The sequence below is a fragment of the Muntiacus reevesi genome, chromosome 1 (assembly GCF_963930625.1).
Source record: "Muntiacus reevesi chromosome 1, mMunRee1.1, whole genome shotgun sequence".
In the NCBI taxonomy this organism is placed as follows: domain Eukaryota; kingdom Metazoa; phylum Chordata; class Mammalia; order Artiodactyla; family Cervidae; genus Muntiacus; species Muntiacus reevesi.
In genome coordinates, this window is record NC_089249.1 from 111,951,820 (window position 1) to 111,970,583 (window position 18,764).

At 36.1% G+C, this 18,764-nt stretch overlaps 1 protein-coding gene across 8 annotated transcripts in view; it reads right to left on the reverse strand.

The window, feature by feature from the left end:
* RPAP2 (RNA polymerase II associated protein 2) overlaps positions 1–18,764 on the reverse strand; it is a 130,413-nt gene that overhangs the window by 69,845 nt on the left and 41,804 nt on the right. For all 8 annotated transcript variants that reach the window (XR_010659624.1, XR_010659623.1, XM_065908929.1 and 5 more), the window contains exon 11: positions 11,062–11,130. Coding sequence is in view for 6 of the 8 variants with exons in the window: in XM_065908929.1 (XP_065765001.1) it covers positions 11,062–11,130 (69 nt within the window). In the remaining 2 variants the exon portion in view is untranslated. The remainder of the gene's footprint in view (positions 1–11,061; positions 11,131–18,764) is intronic.

Below are 18,764 nucleotides of genomic sequence, written 5' to 3' on the forward strand. Positions count from 1 at the left end.
TTTTTAATTTTAAATTTATTTTTTAATTGAAGAATAATTGCTTTACATAGAGTCATCTCTTGTGTTGCTGGAAGAGGGTGTTTGCTATGACCAGTGTGTTCTCTTGGCATAACTCTGTTAGTCTTTGCCCTGCTTCATTTTGTACAAACCTAGACAGTATATTAAAAAGCAGAGATATCACTTTGTCAACAAAGGTCTGTATAGTCAAAGCTATGGTTTTTCCAGTAGTCATGTATGGATGTGAGAGTTGGACTGTGAAGAAAGCTGAGTGCCAAAGAATTGATGCTTTCACATTCTGGTGCTGGAGAAGCCTTTTAAGAGTCCCTTGGACTTCAAGAAGATCAAACCAGTCAATCCTGAAGGAAATCAACCCTGAATATTCACTGGAAGGACTGATGCTGAGGCTCCAATACTTTGGCCACCTGATGTGAAAAGCCGACTCACTGGAAAAGACCCTGATGTGGGGGAAGATTAAAGGCAGGAGAAGAAGGGAGCAACAGAGGATGGGATGTTTGGATGGCATCATCAACTCAATGGGCATGAGTTTGAGAAAACTCCAGGAGAAAGTGAAGGACAGGGAAACCTGCCATGCTGCAGTCCATAGGGTCGCAAGGAGTCGGACATGACTTAACAACTGGACAATAACTACCACCTTAAATATGCCTGAATAGGAATAGTCTCAGTGCTTGGAGAACAGGTTAAATCAAATCTAGTATCTCCTTCAATTAGTTCCTGATACTCTCTTCTCTCGAAGAATTAGCATCTTTCCCAGTTATCTGTCTTAATTTTGTGAAATCATGTTTGTCCCTCCCTTATCTCCATTGCTAAACTTTGTATCTGGAGCTGTAATGTCTCTCATCGTCTGTGTGTCTCATTTCATTTTCACTGTAATCATTTTATTTCACTCACTCAGTGTTCTTTGGTTAACTAGGCTGTTACTAGTGCAGGACTTGAGAAAATCAATTTCATCAATGCTGTGGGCAAGAACCAGAATGCAAGGGATCAATGAAAAGCACTGCAATCACTGACAGCAGACTAGCTCCTTCAAGAAGTTCGGCAAGTGAAAGGATGATAGTCTGGGAAGCTCAGCAAGGTTATGGAGAAAGGATAGGTATTTTTTCCTTTCTGTTTTTTAAACTTTAAAAAATGAATAAGCAGTTGTAGGCAGAAGGGAAGCACTTGAGAGGCAGGAAGGAAAGAGTCAACCAAAAGTCAGAAATGATTGCTTCCTAATAATTCATTCTATGGTTCACTGTTAGCTATTTATTTTAAATCTGTGATGCTAAAGTGCAGGGTATATAATGCTGCATAAAATCAGACATAGAACCTGCCCCTACAATCTTCAAGTTTTTTTTTTGGCTGTGCATGCAGCATGTAGGATCTCAGTTCCCTGACCAGGGATCTAACTCACACATCCCCTGCATTGGAAGTGGGGAGTCTTAATACTGGACTGCCAGGGAAGTCCTAAAATCTTCAAGTTGAGTGAGACAGACATTAATCAAGTAATCATACAATTCAATATAAAACTGAAAACAGGGTAAGTGTTAGGAAAGATAAGTGGTGTTATGGCCTATTATAAAATGTTTTGATCTAGTCAGGGAAGTCCAGGAAATGTTTTTTGAGAAAGGAACACTTCCTCAACTTCTGAGAGATGAGGGGGAATTAACCAAAGGAATAGGAGTGGGAAGAACATTCTGGATAAAGGGAACAATCTGGGTCCTATGGTGAGAGAAAATGATGATGAGAAGGGCTGGAGTGGTAGGAATGAGAACAAGGTAGGGTGGTATAAGCTAAGGCTGAACCACACAGGGCCACAATAAGAGCAAGTGGAAGCCTTGGAAGGACTGGTGTAAAGTGGAAGATAGGATCAGATATGACTCCAGTTAAGACTGATCTTCCTAAAGCACTGGCTTCAGGATAGTACTCTCTGCTCAAAACTTCAGTGATTTTCACTGTCCACTAAATTAAGTTTCCTTGCTGTTAAAGGCTCTAACTCTACAATACACCTAACTTTCCAACCACTCTTTCCAGTTCCAGTTATCTTTACTCGTCACTACATCTCGTCTCTTTGCTTTTTTCATTATACAGGTACTTCCTAGAATGCTCTCAACCTTTCATTTCTATTTCTTTAAACCCTTTCTCTTTTGGGGGCCCATCACAAATCCCACTTCTGTGAAATCTTTTTTGATCTTCCTAATAGAGCTATTTTGCTTCTTTGAAGTCCCACGACAGTCTGTGTTTCTTTCTTGCCTGTAGTTACCTGTGAACATACAGTTCTCCCCCTTTCCTCAGTAGTCTTGGAGGGCAGGGTCTTTGTCTTTATTTAATTTCGGTATTCCCCACAATCTTACTGATAGCAGCTGCTCAATAAACATTTTACAGTCATATTTCTAATATCTGAAAACATTTCCATTATTGTGTAGACGCCAGCCTCTACATAGATTCACAGTTCTGATGCAGTAGCAAAATGTGAGTCTCATCATTCCTGGTATAATGTGGGCTCTTCTTATGCTGGTTTTTATGGCATGATATTAAAAACAAACAAACAAACAAAAAGGTCCTAACAAACTCTTTAGACTAAAAATCAGGGCAACAGGCAAGGTAGCTTATCAATCCTTTAGCTAACAATCAAATGGTACTATCTGAGTTGAAACACATATTACTCTACCATACCTAGTTCAAAGAAGTTCTATCAATGAATGGTTGGGATCTTTTCATCAATGAAAGGAAAAAAAAAAAAGGGCATTATTATAGAATTACTTTAAAAAACGTCTATAAATGTGATCTGAACAATCGGAAACAATTTGAAATTTAAAAAAATCAACTTACACATTCTACTTTGCTCTTCACCACCTTTAGTATAATGCTGAGGTACTAAATCACTTCACTGTTCCCTTTGGCATCCAGAGCAGCTTCCTCATCTTTGATGTGGAGAGCAATATAACGTCAGCAAGGCCTACAGTAGAAAGAGACTAAAGGAATCTTGGGGGTATTCATCCCATTTACTTAAATGAGCACTCTGCAATCTTTCCACAGAAGGAATGGCTAGCAGTATTAATGTATTTCTTGCCAAGCTTAAGGACTAAATACCAAACAAAGCAGTAACACTTGGACAAGTGTCATCATGACTATCAGCACAGTTACAGTGGTTCCTATGCTAAAATAATTATCTTCATTGTCTCCTTCAGTAGCCTTTGACATACTGCATTAAAACAGTTTCTTACTTACAAGATGTCATAGTTGAATTCACACTGTCAAGTTAATTTAACCAGGATTTAGTCCCTCTCTTATTACTAACAGGACCAAAAAAATGCACAATGAAGTTAAGAAACTTGTGCAAGGCTGAACTGCTAATGCAAGGGAAAAAATAAGATATAATCCAGAATGAGAACTGAATTTAGGGTTTTTAAGAACCCTTGCATAGTTAAGGTGGTCTTTGGGGTAAGGGAATTACATTTACAAAAATATAATACTTAATAATAATTTACATAAATTTAATTTTATCAAAGGCACAAATCTAAAGTCTCAAAATTTGAAAGACCAAGAGGCATGTGAGGCTATTACTGTTAAGGATTTCTGAAAGAAGAACATACCATGAAGAAGTATATTATTATGAACTTTCTATTTCAGAACTATTATCTAGAAAACTGAGATAAAAACTTTGTTATAAAAGACCACAATAGCCAAATAAAATAAAATGTTTTTTTTCTAACAGATGGTTTATGTCCTGATAATGTTTGCATTGAATGCTTTGGGATTACCTATTAATAAGGAAGCAGGGATGCTTTCCATTGATATTTCTAATTCAAAAGAAACAAGTTCTTTGTAGCTCACTTAGTAGTGATATATTACACATTGGTTTGCTTAAAGGGCTGGGCTTAAGTTTAAACTTTATATCTAAATCCTGTTTGTGACAGCTCTATAGAGCAGCTTTGGAGATGTGTTAGAAAAACTTTTCTTTGTAATTATTGCTATGAAACAATTCTCTCAGCATAGTGGCTACAACTTTTTCAGTGCTCTAAGACAGAAATGGAACCAACCAGCAGTGTCCACAATAATTACCACACTTTGACGGTACAGAACCCGAGGCTAGGGATAACAGTGCCCTTAGTCAAGCCTCATGCTTCCTGGCCTCCTGGCCATGCTCTCAGTGCGTCAGTCAGGCTGTGAAGATGTCAAGAGCAGGTAGGGAGGGAGACTGACTTCTCACGTCGAGGTGTGACTGGTAAGGGACAAGTGCTGCCTGCTACCAGCTGTCCCCACTGCTGTTCCTGTGCTGCTTGCGAAGGGGAGGCTGCTTCATCTTTTTGCTGAAGACACTTGGTGACTTTAATATGTATTCTGGCCCAAGGTTGGGGACTCTTAGCTACTTATGGATTAAAAAACCAATATTATAAAATTGCCAAAAATTTGAGAAATTTTGAGGGAAAAAAAATCAGTGAAGAAAGTAGGCTTGGTTAAAAATTTAAAGAAGTACTATTTTTCCTTTAGAAAATATCTGGGTTCCCATACAGCTTGGTGGCTGAGGATACAGTTACTTCAATTAAAAAACATTATATTTTTCTTATAAGTCAGCCAGCCATAAGTATAGGGGACTTAGGAATAATCTAATTATTATTTAATACTCAGTAAGTAGGTACTTTACTTAAACTTCACAATGATGTTAGTGAGGGGGCTTATTTTGCATATGTAGTAGAAATTCCTAGAACATAAAAAATTGATGTTACAGGTCCATGAAGGTCTAAATTTAATCAGAACAGCATATTTAAAGTTTGGAAAACTACAAGCAAAAGCCTGGTGGGGCTGCTGGGTATGAGACAATTCAATCTATGGAGTCTTCACAAAGTGCCCAAGGAAATTTAAAACAATGCATTTATTGTGGAAGACACTTTAGCAGTTCCTCAGATAAACACAGTTATCACAGATCCACTAATTCCACTAAGAGAATCGAAAACTTATGTTCTCACAAAAACTTACACACAAATGTTCATAAGAACCAAAGAATGGAAAGAACCCAGATGTCCATTAATTGATAAACGGATAAATAAAATGTGGTATATCCATACAATGGAGTATTACTCGGCCATAAAAAGGGATGGAGTACTGCTACATGCTACAACATGAAATGAACCTACAATACATTAAGTGAGAGAAGTCAGACACAAAAGTCACATATTATATGATTCCATTCATATGACATGTTCAGAATAGGTGAAAATCCATAGAGACAGAAAGTAGATTAGTGATTGCCAGGGGATGGAGGAAGGGAAAACTGGGACTAAGGTAATGGATATGAAGATAATTTGGGGGATGATGAAGTGTTCTTTAATGAGGCAGTAGTGACAGTTGCTGTATACTCACACTCACAAAACAGTGAGTATACTAAAAACCAGTGAACTGTACATTTTAAAATAATGCATTTTGTTATATGAATTATATCTCAATAAAATTCAATTAAATATAAAACCTATAATTATAAGGAAACAAAATTATTTCAGTGATCTGCTATTATGGTCTCAAATACTGAGAACTAAATTGGGAATATTAAGAGAAAGGCTTTGGAATTCTTCTGAGAACCAATAAATTTCTAAGGAACCATATCTTCATTTTTCATGGTGTGCTCACAAATTTCTCTAAGGAAATTAGTGACGGGTGCACTATAAAAAACAATCTGCTGAAGCAAAAAGCTGTAGTCACATCTTTCTGTTCATGCCTCGTACCCTAGGGAAGTGACTCTCCTGAGTGTCTATCTGTATGATGGTTACCTAAAGTGGCTGCCCACGTCCAGTGAAGGCTTTTGTTTAGTGATCATGGTCAAGTTGAGCTTATTTAAATACCATTTCCCAGGACTTACATGCTACTCCCAGAACGACGGGAATACTCAAAGCTTTTAGGGGGAATAAACTATTGCGTGGTCTGTGTCTAGGAAGTGGGCCACAGTTCACTGGAAACAGACAGTTCAGATAAATAAAATGAAAGCAGACATTTTTGGAGATGATCTTGAAAGCTTTCCATTAGAGAACATCAAGGGCATAAAACTAGGAATAGCATATATCCATGTTAGACTACAAGTCACTTTCTACCCTCCATTCTTTCTAAGTAGTACAACGTAACTAAGTATTTACTTACTTCTTCCTTCATTAGATAACCAAATCATTCCCATGGAATACAATAACACCTCTCTCTAGCTATCCACTAAGAGACATTTGACTCCTATGGTACAGTTAGCTATAGGTCATCACATTACATAAGCAGTGGTCTTTCTACAAAGGTTCCACATTAAACTCTGGTGAAAAAATTACATTTTAGATACAAGAAGTTACTGGAGAAACTGATTCCCACTTCTAGCACAAGTGCTACACATAAAGGAACTCAAGCCAATCAATTTGTTTCTTCATAGCCTCCTATATTGTTTCATTTTGGCTGCCAGACTTGGTCTGGACTCTTCCCTAGATTTCTCAGCTTTCCTAACATTTGCATGTTATAGGCTCAAGTATAATGACAGAGGTCAAAGACTGGGAAGACTAAGACCAAAGGGAAGAAAGAAAGGAGGAAGAGGATTGAGCTGGGGGGGGCGGGGTGCCCTACAGCTACAAAATCTCAAAATACCAGTCAAAATCTTCTCAAAGAAACTACTCTGAAAACCATGACCATGATAGACAGTGATTCTTCAGTTTCTGTTTCCCTATACTGAGGACAGATGAGAATTATGAGGAATATAAAAACCAATATATGATACACTATGAGAAGGCATCTGAAAACAAACATACTTTAGTGTAATTTATTGGGCTGGCTCAGATAGTAAAGAGTCTGCCTGCAGTGAGGGAGACCCAGGTTTGATCCCTGGGTTGGGAAGATCCCCTGGAGAAGGAAATGGCAACCCACCCCAGTATCCTAGCCTGGAAAATCCCATGGATGGAGGAGCCTGGCAGGCTACAGTCAGTCCATGGGGTCTCAAAGAGTCGGACACGACTGAGCGACTTCACTTATTGTGCTTTCTAATCTGATGTATAAACAACACTGAAATATACAAATACATTAACAAGTTTTACACAATAGCATATTTAGGTACTAACACATTTACAGGAGACTATACACTTACATACATTTTAATAAAAATCATGCATCAGGACTGTGGAAAGATAGTAATATCTTTACTAGAGCATACTGATGTGAGAAAATCAGATTCAACTTCATATTATTCAACATATAATCTGTAATCATAAAGTACTAATAAAGTTCAACAAAGACAAAGTTGTTATAGCTAAGAGCTTAAGCAATAACACCAACTACCAGGTTATTTTATTGCATTTCTAGTCAGTTATTAAAAAAAAAATTAGTGTTAATCACCACTGTAAGTTCTTCTACATGTAAGGAGTTCTTGAGAACTTATCTTTGTTAATTATAACATTTACTAAATAAAAACGTGAGTAGCAAAGGCAGATTGATTCCTTCATTGTTAAATAAAGGTACACTGCTCAAGCTTTAAGAGGTTTTAAGTGTGCTTTTGGTAATGGCTTAGGTTTGAATACAGAGTATACATATCAATAAATGCTGCAGTCACACTGGCCATTCCACTCCTCACTATGGAGTAAGTGAGAAATCTAAATGAACAGAGTATGAACTGATCAAGAATATCACCTTGATTTCATCAATTTCTTTGAGATTATATGGGTATAAAATTCCCATCAGTGCACACTGATAAAGTACACACAGTGATTCAAATTTTTAGTGTTAATGTCTGTGAAAGTTCGAGGGAAGTTACCAGGAAACTACAGACACGCCTTATTTATTCTTAAGAAAACAGATGTGAAAATTCAGGACCCAGCTTTCTTGTCTGGACTATCATGTTTTGCTTAAAATGTTGATTTTTCCCTTCTAACATGAGTTAGATTTGACCCATTTACTTTCCTAATTACATGTGTATAGGTATCCTCTTCTAAGTGCTTCTCATAAGGAATTTTGAAAACAGCTTTCATGCATTAAACTAATGCTAAAAATAGTAAAAATCTGCAATATTCACAAAGAATAGTACCATTGTTATAATAACACTAAACATACGACCTTACTGTATTCATCTTCAGGGTCTACAACTACCATTCAGGACCTCCTTCCTAGCTATTAAGACTTAAAGAAAGTTCACTTCTTAATATGAATTTCAGAAATGTCTACAATGACTTAAAAAATTCCATTGGCAATTTGAGAGTAGATGCAAAGATTTTCTGAATCATAGGATAATTAAATGAAAAAAGGGTAAATTCCATGGATGCCTATGCTCAATCTTAGTGGCAATAAATTAAAAGACTGAATGATGAGTTACTATTCCACAAATATATGTTTACCTTCTTTCTTTTTATATGTACATGCCTCTTGGAATGTGTGAAGTCTCCATATTTTACCAGGATTTAAGGTTGTTTATCTAATGCTAGCCTTCACACCTGCTTTTTCTTTCCTCAATGACAATAATGTCTTCCCAAAAAAGTAACTGTGGGGCTTCTCTGGTGACTCAGTGGTAAGCAATCGCCTGCCAATGCAGGAGACGTGGGTTCAATTCCTGATCCAGAAGATCCCATATGCCACAGAGCAACTAAGTCCGAGTGTCCCAACTACTAAGCCTGTACTTGGCAACAAGAGAAACCACTGCAATGAAAAGTCTACACACTGCAACTAGAGAGTAGCCCGTTTGCAACAACTAGAGAAAAGCCTGCTGCAAAATATACCCAGCACAGCCAATAATAAATAAAATTTTATGTATAAAAAAGTGTGAACTGGAAATGGGAGGAAAGAAGAGTGCGAATATAAAGTATAGTTACACTTTACAGAAGCCAGTGGGATGAGTTTTAATATGATGGATGTGTATTTTCATTTTACTCCCATCTCATATGGTAATATTTACTGTAAAATGATGATGACAGGCTAAGAAGGAAAAGGGCTATCAACTGAGCCATAGATTCCCTAGGGGGGAGAAAGATGAAAAGCTAAAGGGAATTTGCTGAGAAGTGAGGAAGTAAGAAATAAAATAGTATGGGGACAGAAGTCTTAAGAGAACAAATGACGAAAAAATAAGGAGAAAGGAGATTCAGTTAGGGAAGATAAAGAATGTTCAAGAGGGCCTATAGCAAAAGTTATGAGAAAATTATCAGAAAACAAGATTTGGAAGGCAAAAACAAAGAAGTACCAGCTAACTTCGTGTCTACAAGTGACTAAAGATTTTAAAAGAAGTCAAAAGGGCCCTAACTGGAAAGGTTTTTAGTTGTCAAGGGCTCAAAAGTACCAAAGACTAGAGAAAGATGGGTAGATCTAACTAACTGTAGGGCTTGGGGAATAATGAAAAATAATTCAAGGTGAATGACAAAAGGAAACAGTGTTTACTGCTACATCTTTAAGCTAGATTACATAATGTGAAATATGCAATACACCTAAAATGTGCAGTTTTGTTTCTTCAATTAAATTACCGTTTTCATGGGTCACTGACCCTTGAAACCCCTACACTAAATCCAAAGTGAGAGAAGACAAATAGTATTAATACATAAAAGAACTAGCAAAGCTTTTAGTGTTTTGGGCCACATGGGTGCTTCTATTAAAATAAAATTACTTTTATATGAAATAATCATATGAAGTTTCGATAGCAGCTTTAAAGTTTCATTTTCCATACTATTTTTTGTTCCTTGTTATACATTTTGGAGAAGATGTGGCAAGAGTTTGATACAAAAAGAAGTAGGACCTAACGTGCATCCTCAGTAAGCAGCTGCTCATTAAGATAATACTTCCAGTCACCGGCTTAGAAAGCAAGATTCTGAGATTACTTCTAAGCCTTGGGCCTCTGACTTGTCAACCAAAAAAGTTACTTCCCCTTTAGTGTAATGAATTGCAGAAGTACAGTTAAACAGTTATCTATGAGGGTTTATTAGCAGGCATAGGATATGGTGGGTGAGCAGAGATACTGATTTTTTTTTTTTGCCAGTGAGCAAAATATTTACAAATTTCATAAAATGGAAAGAACTTTCTAAAAAATTAATAAGATCTGTTTCATAAATTACCAATTCAACTGGAACATTGAATAGTAAAAATGACAAAAGATTTGTTCTTATGGTTGATAAAAAATTTATGTCAGGGCATTCAAGTAAAGTTATTTTCTGTGTTCTGATTTAATGAATCATGTGAGTTGTATCTCGCTGGGCGACACAGATGCTGGCTCAGTGAAGCCTACTCTAATGCCTCCCAGCACAGCCTTCCTTGGGACAGTGAAGCCAGAATAATGTGTCAGACTGAAGTAATATCAAAGAAACAAAAGTAGGGCTGGAGATGCTAGGAGGTTGACTCATAACACTTCTTGACCTGTGAGTGTCCAGTAAGTATTCAATGTCCTATGGGCTTCAATGACCTAACAAGCACCAAGTAATAACAGTAATGCAGTAATGAATGGTCTTCAAGAGAAAGACTTTTGCAATTCAAGCTGAAAAACACTACACTTACTAGATGGTTTTAACTCTATTGAAAGACAGCCTTAGAAACCACTAGTGATTTCTTAAAAGGTGAACGAGTATTAAATGTTTTATATATGCTTGTGTAGTATCTACTTTAGTTCCTTTAAATCTGTTTGATTTTACATTAATTTTGAAAACAAAACTTTTCTGATATTAATAAGAATGCTGATGAAAAATAAAATAGCATTAGCTATATTGGTAAAAATGTAGATGCAAAATAATGAGACCATTTAATATTAATAAAATAAATGCACTGTTAAAAATAAAATTAACAGACTAGCCTGTGTTATATCCCACATGGAGGTGTTTTTTTCTTTCAAGTGATTACAAATAATATTTGAGAAAAAAAATGCCCTGAGAAGAAAAGATAGTAAAACATATAAAGAGAATGACAATAGCTTATCAAAATACAGCATATCACTTTACATGAAAGTTATTCTATCATAAGGAAAATTGGTGCAAAATAAAGGTATATTCTCCAAAGAAGTTTAGAAAACTACTGAATTAACTGTTTTTCCCTAATCAAATTCTTCATATTTAGTATTTAGAATTAAAAATCTGAAAGAGTACTTACATTGACAGCAACACCAAAGCAATTAAGGTCCACTCTGCAGGTTTATGTATAATATTTCTATTTGTTAATCTGAAAGACATGTAAAATTTACCAAAAGATTGTTACAGTTAAATACATAAACTTTCTATTTTCAGATAAACTCAGTTTTATGATATCATGTGTTAAAGGACACTTTTTTAATCCTTGCTATATTTGATGGAAAAGAATCAACAGTATAATACTGTGGCTTGATATTCAGAAGGAAGTGTTCTAGCCTCACATTTATATATTTATAACAATACCACTGTTAAACAAGATGGGGATATAGGAACAATATGAGGAAGTAAACGGAATGGTTTATTAAAACACACGAACACATACCATGCCTCCCTGTAACCATATCTTTTGTTTTTCCCTAATCAAATGTTTTATTAAAACTGACAAGTAAACAATTTCTGATTTTAATTCAGCTTTTGCTAGGTTGGCAGCAGGCAATTAAGGAATGTCATAATCCATAATTTTCAGAAATCAGAGTTGACTTGATAAATTTTAAGACTAGGTATCTTTATTCAAGAAAAGTTTTAAAAAATTAGAAGTAAAATCTATCACTTAGCAGTTGATGACAATAAAATACATTGTCGTCATCTTATTTCTCAGAAAACATTTAGAAGGATCACTCTAAATAAAAAAAAAAGATATAAGCTGATAAAAAGCAGTCAAAAATATCTGATAAAGGATTGTTATTCAAAATATCAAAGAAATCTTAAAACTTAACAATGAGAAAACAAAATGCCCAATTAAAAAATGGGTCCAAGACCTCAAGAGACACTTCATTAACAAACCTGTAGAGGGACTTCCCTGGTGGCGCAATGAAAGGAGAATCCGCCTGCCAGTGCAGGGGACACGGGCTTGATCCCTGGTCCGAGAAGATTCCATATGCCACGGGGCAACTAACCCCTGGGCCCCAACTACTAAGCCTGCGCTCCAAACCCGAGAGCCACAACTACTGAGTCCCTGTGCTGGAACTACTGAAGCCCGTGTGACGAGAGCCTGTGCTCCCTCCATGGTGAGACCCAGCACAGCCAAAAATAGCTAACTAAATAAAATTTTACATATATATACACACACACACACATATATATATATATATATAAAGAAGATACATAGGGGCTTGGGGGTGGGAGGGAACCTCAAGAGGGAGGGGAAATATGTTTACTTAATGGCTGATTTATGTTGTTATACGGCAGAAACCAACACAACATTGTAAAGCAATTATCCTCTAATTAAAAATAAATTTTAAAAAAAGATGGCAAATAAGCATACGAAAAGATGCTTTACATCATATGTCATCAGGGAGGTGGAAATTAAAACAATGAAATACCCTACACTTTTAGAATTGCCAAAATCCCGATAATCAACAAAATCAAATGCTGTCGAGGATGTCAAGTAAGAACTCTCATTTATTGCTGGTGGAAAAAAAATAGCACAGCAACTTTGGATGACAATCTGGTATTTCTTGAAAACTAAACATACTCCCACTATACAATCCAACAATCATACTCCTTGGTGTCTCTTTACCGAAAGGAGTTGAAAACTTAATGTCAACACAAAAATCCGCACACAGATGTCTATAGCAGCTCTATCTATACCCTGTGAAAACTGGGAAGCAACCAAGATATCTTTCAGTAGGTAATGGATAAATAAACTGTGGTACATCCAGACCCTAGAATATTATTCAGCCCGAAAAAGAAATGACCTATCAAGCCATGAAGACATGGAGATATTTCAAATGCATATTATTTAAGTGAAAAAAGCCAGTCTGAAAAGGCTACAAACTGTATGATTCCAAGTATATGACATTCTAGAAAAAGTAAAATAATGGAGATATTAGTAAAAAGGGAGTGGTGCCAGGAACTGTGAGGCAAGGGAGGATAAATGAATAGGTAGAACACAGAGGATGTTTAGGTCAGTGAAAATACCTTATGATACTATAATAGTGGATAGATGTCATTCAATATTTGTCCAAACCCATAGAATGCACAACACCAAGAATGAACCATGGACTCTGACTGATAATGATGTCATTAATGTAGGTACATCAATTGTAGCAAATGTATGACTCTGGTGGCAGATGGTTTTAATGGGGAAGGCCACACATATGGGGCCAGAGGACGTAAGTAAATGCACCCTTCTCTCAATTTTGCTATGAACCTATAATTGATCTTAAATAAAGTCTTTGGAGGGGGAAAAAAACCAGCCAATAAATAAACTAACTTGAGCAGGCAATTTAGAGAGAAGGAAAGCTGAATGGCCAGTAAACATTTGAAAAGGAGCTCAATCTCATCATTAAGCTGAGGAATTAATATAAAAACAGTAATTCACTCCATTACTTTGGTGAAAATAAAAGATTAACAATACTAAGGGTTTTTGAGGACACGAAGAAATTTTACTTTTAAATATGCTGTTGATGTGAGTAGTCAATTTAGCAATACCCAATAAAACTGAAAATGAATAACTTCCAAATATAAACCTTAAACTCTTGCTATGCATAAGGAAATGTACATGAAGATATTTGATGTGACACTGCTTATAACAGAAACATAATAAATTGTGGCATTTTTATAGAATATTAAATAGCTGTTAAAATGAAGGAACTAAACTTACACATTTTGCTCATGATAATTTGAATGAAACAGCAAGTATGGGATGACATTATACAAATCAAGAACAGATACTCATATTTATGGACATAAATGTATGTAGTACAAGTATAAAAATGAAGACTGGAAAGATACATATGAAACTCAGAGTATTGACTGCTTCTGGGGAGCAAAGGAGAATGGACTGGGGAAGAGACAAAGAGGACTTCATGTCTTAGGTCTTTGGAACTGGTGATTCCAACTGTCTGAAAAGTTTTCTTACATCACTTTTGCAGCAGGGTCTACTTGGGCCACACCATTAGCAAGTGTGACTCTCTCCACCTCCCAGCCCCACACTCCTAGCTTCCCTTTCTGTTATATATTTTACTTTATCCTCGTACTACTTCTCACCTTCTAACATATAATTATTGTTTATTATCTGTTTTACCTTGACTGAGGGCAGAAATATTGTGTTCCTCATATATTTACTCCAAATGCCCAGAACAAATCCCTGACAGAAGAGGTTCAATTAATTTTTTGAATGAATTAACCTATATTTAATTAAAAATGTATGCAAATCAAAACTTATAAAATATTAAAATCTATTAATTTTGAGTGAATAAGCATATCTTTGTTATATTAACTCAATTTTTTTCCATAATTAAAACGTCTACAAAAAGTATACTTGATATAAAAAGCAAGTATAGGGACTCCACACTCCCAATGAAGGTGCTAGATTCGACCCCTGGTCAGGGAACTAGACCCCACATGATGCAATTAAAGATTCCACATGCTGCAACTGAAGAAAAAAAAAATCCGAACACTGCAAAGTAAATGTTAAAAGGGAAAAAAAGCAAGAATAGCAGTTGAAGCGTCTGACAGAGATGGTTTCCATAGTCAGATCTGTTTTACCTTGGACATAGTCAGTAACTGTAATACTTTTTTTTTTTAAATTTAGTAAATTGGGGACAATAGTACTATCTACCTCATAGGGTTCTTGTGAGGATTAAATGTACAAAAGACATCCATGTTGCCAAATCCAATGGACATTTCTCAGTTCTCACCTTAGTCTACAAGAGGCATTTGACACGGCTGGTCACTCCTTTCTCTTTAGGAGACACTCTTCATCTGGTTTCTGCTTGCCTAATTTCCCCTTCCTCTCCCTGGCATGCCTTCAGAGACCTTTTAATTTTGGATCACCCCACGGTCTCTGCTCTTAGGTCACTCCTCACCTCTATATATGCCCATTCCCCTGGCGGTGTCTTGTTCACAACTCTCAAATTCATTACCTCTAGCCTGGACCTCCTCCTTGAATTCCAGACTTGGACTCATCATCTACCTTCATTTCCACTTGAATGTCTAACAGGCATCTCAAAATTTTAGTACAGCCAAAACTGAGCTCCTTATTTCCTCTCCAAACTGCGTTCTCTTGCAAGTATCTCCCCCTAAGTGAATGGCTACCCAGTCCTTCAGAATCCATCCAGTTGCTCAGGCCCAAAACTTTGACTCTCTTCATAGCCCATGTCAAAATCAGTCATCAAATTCTGATGGTTCTATTTTCAAAATTAAATCTGATCACTTATTACTTCCCTGTTTTCACCTTAACATCATGTCTTGCCTAGATTACAGAAAGAGCATCCTAGATAGTCTTCCTGCCTTTGACCATCTACTATAATTCTCAAGTCAGCAGCCAGAGTGATACTGCCAAAATACGTCAGATCATGTCAGCTTTCTATTCAGAATCCACAAACTGCTCTCCATATCAGTTGGAGTAAAAGTCAAAGAACGACCATGGTTCCAAGGATTATATAACTATACTACAGCCAATCCCTGCCCTTTACTTCTCTAACCATATCTCTTTGTATTGTTGCCTCGCTCATTTCTCCAGCCTCAACAGCATCCTTAACATTCTGTGAATATACCTGGCCTGCTTCTGCCTCAGGGCATTTTTACCTGTTGTTCCTTGTCTGATATATTTTCACCAATAGCAACATGGCTTGTTCCCTTAACAACCTTGAGGTCTTTATACAAATAGGATCTTCTTAATGAGGTCTTCCCTGACTAGCCCATATAAAATCACAACTTCCTCCCTCCTTAGTACCTCCCCTCTTTCCCAGCTTCTGAGGAGAAAAGGAGGTGATGGGACTGGGAAAAGGGTGTATCACAACATAATAATAACACATATATTGTCTTTAAAATTTTACATATCCTCTCTATTAAAATAGTTCCTTGATAGAAGGAATTTTCTTTATTTTGTTCAGGTGTTTTACCTGTAGCAACTAAAACAAAATCTAGCACATAACCAAAAAAGGCCAAAGAAGGATAAGCAAAGAAGGATAAAATAAAATAGCAAAAGCAGTTAATAGAATTTCCTTTTCTGTAATACTCAAATCTCTCAAAGCTAAGACAAATTTTAGATTTCATGAATTTATTTACTGGGTCAACAAAAAAATCTACTGAATGCCTGCTCTAAACTGTTTCAGGTACTGAGGAACAAGGTCTTTGCTTTTACTTCAAAGCATTTTATACAGCAGAACAGCAAAATTTTACCTGCTATCACATTTTTCCCTTTTGCAGAACCAAAATAAATTTCAAGCACAAATGCTAAACAAACACTATTTTGAGTGCTAATTCAAAAATTAAAACAGTAATATTTGAAAGGAAACATTTTAAAACCATAGCTTCAAAATATAATTGGAAATTCAATATAGATTTAGAAGAAAATACCTTCAGTCATCACTGATGAAATTTAAAAAAGACTCATGTCAAAATACAATTTTAATTCAAATTATATTTAGAAAATATCTTGCTTCAACACTGACGACACCTGATCATTACCAAGTAACTTCTGATGGAACCACTATGAGAAGGTAAATCAATGTAACATTCCAGATAAATGCCTATGAAGCAGTTCAGTGGAAAGGACAGCTCTACTCACTGGGGAAAGATTCTTCAAAAAGGTGAAAAAGCTGCTTTATGTTTAGTTCTAACATGCTCTCAACTCTGGCTGCACATTAGAAGCACCTGGGGGGCTTTTGAAAAATACTAATGTCTGGGCCCAACCCTAACCAAATGAAACTCAATCTCTAGGGGGTGAAGCCAGGCATCTGTCATCGTTAAAAGCTCCCCAAGTAATTCTGCTGCACAACTGGCTTAAGAATCATTGTTCTACAAGTTCCAATTATTGATTGCCATTTCAAAGAGAAAGATATGGTTATTTATGTCAACTCTTTCCCACCACCAGTATTGACTGAAAAGCTCTCCCAACACTAGTCCCTGTCATTTATACGGTGTTTCCTCAGAGACTTCACCTAGAAGCCTTGGCCTACAGTCACATACCTGTTAAAACTGTCCTGCCTGAATCTGAAGACCCCAAAATGCATTATCTTACCAGAGGTCTCTCTGTATTATAAGTAACTGACATTTTACTGAAAAGAGCAAACTCAATTTAAGCAAAAGATTTTGACATGCAGGTACTAAATAAAGAGTAAATATTTGGAAAAACCAACAAGGTTTTGTAACATCCCCTCCACCAAAACAGACTTCCCTGGTGGCTCAGAGGGTAAAGAATCCATGTGCAATGTAGGAGACCAGGGTTCGATCCCTGGATTGGGAAGTTCCCCTTGAGGAGGGCATGGCAACCCATTCCAGTATTCTTGCCAGGAGAATCCCACGGACAGAATTGAGCCTGGCGGGTCCATGGGGTCACAAAGAGTCAGAGACAACTGAGCAACTAAGCACACACCAAGAGTTTTTTGGCTTATTTCCCTGAAACTTTTTAAAAATTATAATTGAAATTTATTTCAAACATATATAAAAATAGAACATAAAATCAACTCCCATATAGTCATCACAACTGAGAATTATCAAATCCTGGTCAATCATATTTCATCTATATAACCTCATATTCAACATCCCCTAACCTTGATAATTATGAAGCAAATCCCACACGTGATCATATTGCTTCACCTAGGCTTTAATTTAATGTAAACAATGCAGAAAGTACCCTGAAAAGATTTACATAGTAAGAATGACAGAAAAAGGTGATAACAGTTTATAAATATAAAAGGAAAATGACATGTGAGTTTCCTCATTTCTACAATCTGTTGGTTACCTCTTACTAGACTAAGGAACACTGTACCTCTTGTCTTGGCTAGCTTAGATGTCACAGAGGTTTAGTTTCACAGGTAACAACCATTTCAAGTGGAGTTCTTACCTGGGATCTAGAGAGGTAATAAATCAAATTACTTAAAAAAAAACCTTTAATACTGATAATTACCAAGACAACCAACAGTAAATTCTTTAAATTTTTTTTCCAGCTTTCCTGAGGTATAATTGACACATAATAATTATATATATTTAAGGTATACAACTTGATGTTTTGATATATGTATACATTGTGAAATGACAACCATAATCAAGCGAATTAACATTTCCATCACATACAGTTACCATTTTCTTTTTTTGGTGATAAGACCACTTAACACCTCTCTTCTTGACTTAGATTTGGGGTCTAAACCCAACCACTAGTTGTGTAATTTCAAATTACTTAATCTGTCATCTCTCTCCTGTAAAATGAGGATAATACCACTATTTTTTGGAAATTAGATAACGTGTAAAGTGCCAAGCACAATCCAGCACATAGTAGTTACCACAGTGATTCCATGTACTGACATGAACTAAATGTTATTATCAGGGCTGCTTCAAAACACCGAAATAACAAATAGCCTGGACAGTGAGTAGTTTCCAACCTGCAACACCTAAATTCTTTGGGCATATAAAAGTAATAATGTGGCAATCTTGAGTTGTAGCCATACATTTCTTTTCAACAGGTTTCAAGTAAGTTCTGAGACCCTCAGAATAGAAAAAAGAAAACATGCAATTAGACAGAAAAATAGTGCTAGAAAATACAGTCAGAATAAATTGAATCACTTGTTCATTTATTCTAAGTGAGTAGGGTTAAAAATGAAGTACAAAGTTCCTATCTGTAGTTCAAGGTCAAAGGTATTATTCTTATATCTTTTCTAATGAGTCTTAACCAGTTTGCTCAGAATGGTAATTAAATACTGTCTGCAAGAAACTGAA